This window comes from Pleurodeles waltl, chromosome 1_1 (genome assembly GCF_031143425.1).
Source record: "Pleurodeles waltl isolate 20211129_DDA chromosome 1_1, aPleWal1.hap1.20221129, whole genome shotgun sequence".
Taxonomy (NCBI): domain Eukaryota; kingdom Metazoa; phylum Chordata; class Amphibia; order Caudata; family Salamandridae; genus Pleurodeles; species Pleurodeles waltl.
Window position 1 is genome coordinate 705,799,649 of NC_090436.1, and position 9,374 is coordinate 705,809,022.

The 9,374-nt window shown below is 40.2% G+C and overlaps 1 protein-coding gene across 1 annotated transcript in view; it reads left to right on the forward strand.

The window, feature by feature from the left end:
* LMNB1 (lamin B1) overlaps positions 1–6,420 on the forward strand; it is an 84,684-nt gene extending 78,264 nt beyond the window's left edge. The window contains exons 10-11 of the mRNA XM_069227260.1: positions 3,223–3,339; positions 5,804–6,420. Of these exons, the coding sequence (XP_069083361.1) occupies positions 3,223–3,339; positions 5,804–5,845 (159 nt within the window). The 3' untranslated portion in view covers positions 5,846–6,420. The remainder of the gene's footprint in view (positions 1–3,222; positions 3,340–5,803) is intronic.
* Positions 6,421–9,374: the final 2,954 nt, after the last annotated feature.

The window sequence follows — 9,374 nt, forward strand, 5'->3', positions numbered from 1 at the left end:
AAATGTGAACGGTACACATTCAGCATTTAGGAAAGGAAAAACAAAGCAATTTTTTTTTTTTTTTTTAATTAAAAAATGTGATGGAAGCAAATATTGTAATAGGATCTAAACAAATCAAGACACTAATCAGTGATGCACAAATCACTGAAATCTGATTTCTACTCAATTATTTGTATGCAATATAGTTTTAGCCGTAAAACTAAGTCTGTGCCATTTTGGTGGGTTTTAAGTGGCAAACAGGCAGTCTGTAAATGACAATGTGCCACCACAAGATGCTTAAGTTAGGTGTTCAGATGACTATTATGGGATGCACAAAGAACTTAATGGCTTTACGCTTGCCTGTGAAGTATGAGCTCGGAAGTGATTGATACAGTGCTTGATAGTCATTGTTGTATTTAAAAGTAAGCCTGTGTTTAAAGGTAAGCCTTTTGGGTTTATTTAACATACCTACATGCACGCCAAGCAGGTGTTATGCTGCAATTTAACAGTTCTCAAACTCCAAATTCTTAGGTGTATTTTCTCACATAAACTGATGTCCAATATCCAGCCATACTTTATTGGGGAGCCACGGGGCTTGTTCCACAGGTAATTAAAAATATATGTAAACAACCAACTAGCATTTGTAGGGCAGTCATTTTTAGGTTCTCTACATAGATTTCGGCAATTAGCTTTAGTCAAACATAAGGGGGGGACAGGGAGATTGATACGGTCCAGTTTAACTCCCTAACTAACAAAAATCAATAAGGTACACTATGCCTAAAGGAGAAGAAAAGAACACGGGTCTTCAAGACACTGCTAAAATTAGAAGCAAGAGCCCTCACACATCAAATGGATGTCATGCTTCAACATAGGGCTAGCTCCTCGCCAGACTGGTGCTGCAATGTCTGACTGGGCCCACAAGGGGTCTCTTTGCTGGAGATCTTGAATTTGAAGTGTGTGCCATGATCGATACAGTAGCTATGAAGTAAACCTTCCGTCTGGAAAGAGGAAGAGGTAAAATTGTCTCGGGAACCTCAACAAAAATTATTTGATTTAGGCATTGAGGATATTGGTCAAGATTAAAGATACAGGAGCATGGGAAAGGAATATTTCACCACTTGAACGATACAAAGGAGCTATAAGGGACCATCTCCCTCTAGGTAGAGTATGAGGTCAACATGTTTCGCACCTAAAAGGTCCATACAGATCACGTGGCTCTTCATCAGGACCAAAACAAATATCTCCTAAGCTACATTACTTGCCCTAGGCCGAGTATGAAAGGCAAAAACTAACTTACATAAAATGCTACACAACTCGAGGCCTAAATAGGTGAGAACCTGTGAACAGAATAAATAAAAAATAAATATATATATATTTGAAATACATTACACACCTAGTAGTGTTGTGACACTCCGTGTTAATGTGCTACCATGCTAAATGTGACACAACTCTCAATGAAATGTACCTTACCCTCCTAATTTGGGGACCGGGTTCCTTGGGAAAGTGCGGGCCACTGGACTGACGTCACACTATGTGGATCATAGAAGCATCAGTGGTTATAATGCACAGAGATGGCAAAAAAGAGGTAGATACATGTACATCATGCTATGTAACTAATGGTAGGAAAAGGTACAGCTGTTTAGAAAAGTCCTAAAGAATATGAGCTGTATCTCTAAAGAGCGGACTGAGGCAATGCCATTGTGTGGCAGATAAACTATGACCTACGCTGCATGTTCGTCCCGGGGCTGATGAGCCCCGTCCTTATGTCCTGATTGGTCCACACCAACTCCATGACCTTGTGACCTGACAACCGCAGTCATCCTGTCACTTCCGGGAGTGTGGCCATCAGGTAGGTCTCCGGCGTTGGACCGTGCTTAGTATGTGAGTACGCTCGTTGCTTTTCAGGCTGGTTGACACTTATTCCAGATTTTGTTTTAATGTTGTGCTTACCCTTTGCTAACTACCAGCCCATCGTGCCACAGCAGCAACAGGGGACTGACTAGCGAGCTTTCATTGTTCAGACCGGAGCATGGTGCCACGACAAACGCGCGGAGCTCTACTCCGTTTTCTGCATGTATGGAGTGATATTACTTAACCGATTTGATGAATCAGTTCTTGAATTATTACATTGCCACCATTGTTTTTAAATGTATTCATTTACCTTCTTTTCTGCCTTACTGGCATAGGCCATTGTTTATCTTCCACACAATGGCCTTGCCTCAATCCGCTCTTTGCCAGTACAGCTCATATTATTTTGGACTTTTTTTCTAAACAGGTGTATCTTTTCCTACTATTAGTTACATAGCATGATATATCTACCTCTCTCTGCGCATTATAACCACCGATATGTCTGTGAGCCACATAGTGACCTCAGTCCAGTGACCCGCACTTTCCCAAGGAACAAGTTACTTTTTGCCCTTCATACTCTGCCTAGGACAAGTTAAGTAGCTTAGGATTTTTGTTTTGGTCCTGATGAAGCGCCACGTGATCCGTATGGATCTTTTAGGTGCGAAACATGTTGGCCCTCATATTATAGTTAGAGGGAGATTGTCCCTTATAGCTCCTTTTGTATTGTTAGTGGTGGAACATCATTCCTTTCCCACTCTCCTATGTTGTTAATCTTGACCAAGATCCTCAATAACTAAATTGAATAATGTTTGCCAATTTTACCTCTTCCTCGCCTGCTCTTTCCCGATAGTAGGTTTACTTCATCCCTACAGTATTTATCACTGCACACACTTCAAATTCAAGATCTCCGGCAAAGAGACCCCTTGTGGGGCCCGTCAGACATTGCAGCGCCAGTCTGGCGAAGAGCTAGCCCTATGATAAAGGATGACATTCACTGGATGTGTGCGGGCTCTTGCTTTTAATTTTAGAAGTTTCTTGAAGACCTGTGTACTTTTCTTCTCCTTTAGGATCAGTGTACCTTATTGATTTTTGTCAATTAGCTTTACACTGCACTACCTACTTGTAGATTGACATTGACTGTATCCAATTTTTTCATTAATGGAAGAAGCTATCTGCTCTTTAATGGTTATCTATGTTGGGTATCTTTTTTTTTTATTTTTATTGAAGTGACAGCCAATCCAGACTTCAGTTTTAATTTGTTCAAATGTTAGTTTCTGCAAATGCTTTTCAAAATGAGTTAAACTTTTTTTTTTTTTGTCAAGTGTATTAGTAAAGGTAGTTTACCATAAGCTGAAGGTTTGACCTCTCATTTTCTTTTCCTCCACCCCACCCAAGGAAGTTGCAACTAGAAGCACAGTATATAAAGTGATTTTGGATGGTGAGGAAGTTGAAGAAGACGATGGTCACGAGGAAGATGTTGAAGTTGTACAAGAAGATTTTTTCCGGCAGCAGGTATATTTCAGTTTGACTGCCTGCACAATTTAATAATAAAAAGCACACATTGCTCACCAATATTTCATCTACACCTGTAAAAGGAAATGTCTGAATGCTTTATTCATTACATTTCATTTTTTGTTGTTGAACATGTTGGATTCAATATATAATGTTCATTATCCTCTCCTTAACAAATATGTTTAGTTTCCTCGGTATGCTGAATTTCAGGAATATTTGTCTATTATAGGCTAGTGACTATGTGGATTTTTAATCACATAGAAAATGTCAAGTGCAGGGCTGAAAAGTCTGGGATATAATTAATTTGTTACCTCTGTACAAATGCTATATAATTTGCTACAAAAAAGATGAGGTAGTTGGTTGCAGTGAAGATTTTTGTCACATCTGGTGTGCTAAGTGCAGTTAATGCAAATGTGAATTACCTATGACGGGTTTATTTATTACACTGGATTATGGAGGGGGATCTCGTAGGAATCCTGTGTGGAGACTTGCAGTTGAATCTGATATGTGATTGGCAGAACCAGCTCATAGGAAGGGACATTGTGTTTAATGGGATATTTGGTAGACCTGCTAGTAGGCTGTTGTGGTAGTGTAGTGGTGTCAGCTATGCAGGTGAGGAAGTGTGAATAAGGATGGTTGGAGTCTCTGGGATCCTGAGTGGGAGGATTCAAATCACTGAAGTAAGTCTTTTCCAGCGTGAGTTCATGAAGTCTCTAACTAGAAGGGACCATAAACTGATACTCGAAGTAGAATATTTGTTGGCTAGTATACATAGAAAAGTAGTAGAAATGAAGCCAAGTTTTGGAAAACACTGCAGCTGGTGGTCGAGCTGATTGAAAGCCAGCTAAACTTAGTGATGTGTGGACCAATCCATAAGGGACTGAAACTACTTGGGGCATTTGCAAGTAATATCTGGGTGAAATTTGAAGATCAAGGGGCAAGGTGACACTGTTCAGGTCATGAATCCAAAATAGTTTATAGTTTTGAGAAATTTTGTGGCTAGACTTTTAGATTATTTTGGAGTAGACTTATGTAGTTGTGAGTAATGTGATCTGATCAATACAGAATACGGCAAAGAAAACTGTGTGTATCCTGGATCGGACCCCACATTTTTTCCCCACTTTATTTTTGCATGAACACAAACTATTTTCAGAGTTCTGGTTTTTTTTAAGCACATCTAGGTGTAAAGCAAGCCTTTTAGTGACCGTCACAGTCCATCCTAACTTCCAGGCATACGCCCCATCACACTACACCTGTAAGACTACAAGATTTTCTCCCATGCTGGGAAGGGATCACCTCTGACCAATAGGACCTCTTTATAAAAGTTATTGCCTGGAGCTCACAGCAACCCCACAAAACATCCCATCCCACAGACACACCTGCCTGCAGAATACCAGTGCCGCCTTCAGGAAGAGGTTCAGACTCCTATCCTCAAAGGAACAATAGAACCATTTCAGCATTATGGAAAATGGGTGTTCCTTCGGTACATTTGCAGCCCCAAAAAGGATGGATCTCTAATGCTAATACTCAATCTAAGGCCCCTTCACAAGTACACCTTCAGAGCATTTCCCTGTGGTCACTCCAGAGGATGTAATCTCTGCTCTAGCAAGGTGACTTCATGACTGCTCTTGAGCAGAAAGACACCCATTATCAGTTCATAGTGTTGCCATTCAGTGTCACCACTGCCTCTGTAATCGCAAAATACATCACTGTTGTAGCCAGCCATCTCAGAAGGGGCAGCATTCAAGTATTCCTTTACTTGGATCATTGTCTGATCAAGAGTGCAAGCATACATCAATGTCTTGCTCACACCCATACCATTATTTCCCTCCTCCACATTCCACTCTGGGCTTCACAACAAATCACCTTCAGATTCAACCCTTTGTGGTAGCCTTACTCGATACAGTCTCCAGCAAGGTGTATGCCAGTCTGGCAAGAGTGCAGACATTCTAACAGTTACTACGTCTTTTGCTGCCTGATCGTCAATTGACATGTGTCCACTCCAATGTTGTCAACACAGCACTCTTAAGCGGAACAGCGGCCTTCTTAGGAAACATGCCAGTAGCAGATACCTGTAAGGCTGCAACATGGTCAACACAACACCTTCACTAAGTAGTGTGTGGATATCCAAACGTGGCAAGAGGCTTTAGTTGGCCAAACTGTAATAGACTTTTTATCTGATTGCTACCCACCAGTTTCATGGCAATGTATTGCTTTATACTCCATGCAGGGCATGTAATCCACAGCAACATATGGTACAAATTGAGTGTTATCCCGTATCTAGCTACTTGTAGCGCTGTAGATTCACATTCTCTTGTACACCTTCCCGGGTAAGAGTGGAGGTTCCAGGTGTTTTATTATCTAAAATATCATTCACAATACACCATGCTCATTTAAAAACATTTTTTTCATGTTCTACTAGTTTTCAATGTTATTTAAAACTGAAATTGCGTTTCCTTTCTAGGGAGAGCCAAGAGATGTAAACAGAAGTTGCTCTATAATGTGAGATTGCCCTAGGAACAAGCTTCAAAAATCCAGATCTTCCGTACAATGAGGAGCCTGCTGTAAAGCACAAGATATTTTTGTATTTTCTTTGTGAAACTAGAAAACTTGCATTTATTGCCTTAATTTCTTGTCACATGAAGGGTTGTTTGTAGTTAAACATCAAACTGTGAATCAGTCATTGCCATTGAACTGTGAATTTTTATTTTCTTAACTTACCATTTTGTAGTCTTGCAGTTTTTCCTCATTGTACAGAGTGGATCATTGTTTGCCTTTTCCAGCAAGAAGACTGTACTGTTTTATATTGTCCCCTACTAAATATCATTGTTCACTGAAGGTTAAATAATGTTAGAGATGGGAAGGCATTTTCAATATAACTTTTTATACCACTATTTTGTACAGTGTGTTTAGGTTTACAAAGGTTTTTAAGAGCAGCTATGTAAACATATCTAATCATGTGAGTATTGTTTTAATTGTTTTTTTAGGCTGAGCCCTGGTAAAGATGTAGAAAGGGTTGTGAGAATTTAGAACTCTTATAGTGTTTTTTATGTGGAAAAAAATTAAAAAAAACATTTTAAATTGCTTGTAGTGGTTTACTCGTAGCACTACCCCAGAAAGTTGCCTTCCAGGTTGAGTTAATTGGTGATTGTATTGAGTGGCCTTCTGACAGATGCTGTAAGTGTTTATATCCAGAAGTTACAAAAAAAAACATAGATTGGCTCCTTGGATTGCAAAGCCCAAATACTTGGACGGCTACCTGAACAAAAAAGGCTGTAACACATGCTTAGATATTGTTTTAAAATAAGTTAAGTTGAAGGGGGGATAACACCCTAATTTTTATATTCTTTGGTCTGCCTGTCGAACTGTGGAATGGCTTCTCTCGCCTACTTAAAAACCCCATGCAGATTGCATAGTGCCATAATCTCCATGTTTTGAAATTGACTTGAATTTTTAGTTTGCCTTTCTAATATTATGATTTCTGAACCCGCATGTATCTCCTTCCTTGGTATCTGTTAAATACGATGATGCACCCTGCTCTTCCTGACTTCAGGTCACTAGTGTGTATAAGAACATGGGAATATGACTACAGGTTGTAAAACATGAATAATCTTTTTATTGACCGTTCGCGGTTGAGCTTTGACCTGAACTACCACCTCAGTAGTGATCGAAGCACCCCTGCCATGATACCCTGATATTGAGAAAGCGGTAGAGCTAAAACTCCAACTCCAACACTGCAACTTCTCTGCACTGAAAAGACTTCAAACCTGGTTTTAAACTGTCCTTATCCCATCATGCCTTTTTTGGCATCAGCCACGTTTTTTTATGGTGTTTATTTCTAATGGAAATACTACTTTCATGATTCAATAGAAACATCTGCGTTGCTGGGCATTGCCAATGAAAAGTTTTCAATCTGCGTGTTCCTTCAGGACATAAATCTCCACAGTCAAAAACTCACGCATTTTAAGGGTCTGTATTTTACCTGTTCATTGTGGAGGATCTATTGACAGTTGTTGACCTGATCTTGCTTTGTCAGGCCAGTTTGAAATCCTTTTCATTCTAGCTTTGACCCACTGTAAAACCTTTGGTCAGTTCAAATACTGTAGCATTTCGAGACATCAATATTGACCCACAAGGCCAAGGGTGTCCTTCCCACTACAGAATCACAACAAGCCCTCAATGTCACCACAGCTAAGTATAATTGATACTGACATAATACAACAATATATATTGAGTGCAGCCCCCCACCCAAAACACTTCCTGAATATTGTGACTGCTCTCCGACTCCATGGGAAATGTCCAGAGATGGATTTTGAATTCTCACCTAAGACTCACACTCAACAACTGAGTTTCTTCTATTTCCATCTTTAAAAAGCACCACTTAACTGTGCAATTGTGATGGGGTCCTGCAAAACCAGCCTTTTTGGACAAAGCTACGCAGGTATACCCAACTGGCAATAGAGGGCTCCCAGGTGTTCCCTTGTCAGTACAGTAAGCATAACCAATACTGGTCGGAATTCATAGGGTTCAGAGAGGTTTTTGCTCCTGTGGCAAGGTAATCCACAGGATTAGTATTTGTTTGGGGTCCTGGGCAACCGCATATACACTGTTTAAAAATCATGCGCTGTTGGTGCATGAAGCAAAGCGTAATAAGAACAAAATACTGTCTGCATGCTTTTATTTTACAACACTGATAGTCACTAACAATGGTAATTTGAAAACAAGAATGCCTACACAGTACTCAGCTGTTGTTCCTGTCCAGTTCAACATATGCTGTAGGCCATTACCTGACCTCGTATCTTCCTTTAATCGCAACTGCTATAACTAGCATGATGACAATCTAATCATTCTAAAGATTGTATTGCTTATGCCATTGATGCTTTTAACATGCTTAATAGCCTACTAGTTTGCTATCTGTCTCAATCCCTGGAAAAGCAGTGATTCTTGAATGTGGCAATTGGAGGAATAATCATCCTTCAGGCATATGGCCTGATGTGCTAGCCCCTCACCCTGCTTCACCATATGCAACTCATTGGATGAACTTAGGAGTCATCATGGAGTCAAAACTATTTCTTATAGCACAAATGAAGTGGCCAAATGCAGCTTCCCCATGATGCCTTCAGATTGACCTATTTATGGTTTGTGAAAAAGGTCCAACCTTGCATCCCATTCGTACTCTCCACAGAGCTTGAGGATATGGGTGTTGGAGACGCATTGTTAAGAAGGGTTGACAATCAGTACAACAGAAGCTTCTTGCACTTATTGTTGGTGGGTCATCAAATTTTGAACTGTGGCCTCATTGCCCACGGAGCTGGTAGAGTGCTTTTGGAAGTGCATGCGACTAAGGCATGCACTACTGCCATGTTATTGGTGACAAGTAGGAAGCGCGAGGACCCCATGACTTACAGGGCATAAAATATAGTGTGGGTCATGTTACAGGAGAAAGGGGAATGGACCATTTAGGGTAGCATGTTAAACATCTAGATTTGTCTTGTGATAAATGCTAGTCTGGGTGATGTACCTAGAGCAGAGCGTATGGGTTCGCTAGGATTACTCCAGAGTAGTGCATAATAAATGTAACACATTTTGTTAACAAAGTTGTGCACTGCAGGATTTCCTGAATGTTGTGTGAAGTGTGCTGCGTTCAGTGGATTGCCAGTTAAGCGCATCTAAAGGAACATTTTGTGACATTGTAGCCTGATCAAGGAATTCATGTGTAAAAGCTGACTGGGCAGTCCTATTACTTTCAGCATTTACAGGTGGGAATATTTTAGAAAAACTGATCCAACAAAGTTTGGGCTACTGTATGAATTTAAGGAAAAATTAAACATTACAATATTTGTACTTTTCTTACATGCAATTCTCTGTTTTAAGAGTTTGTTAAATATACAATCAACCCCTAATTATTAGCTGAACTTGGTGTGCCACCTTGAGTGGGATTTATCAGTGGATTTATTCCAGGCCTGTGGAGGTGTTGAACGAGAGAAACGGGTCTTCTGCAAATACAATTCTTTCTGAAGCTCTTGCGAATGCAG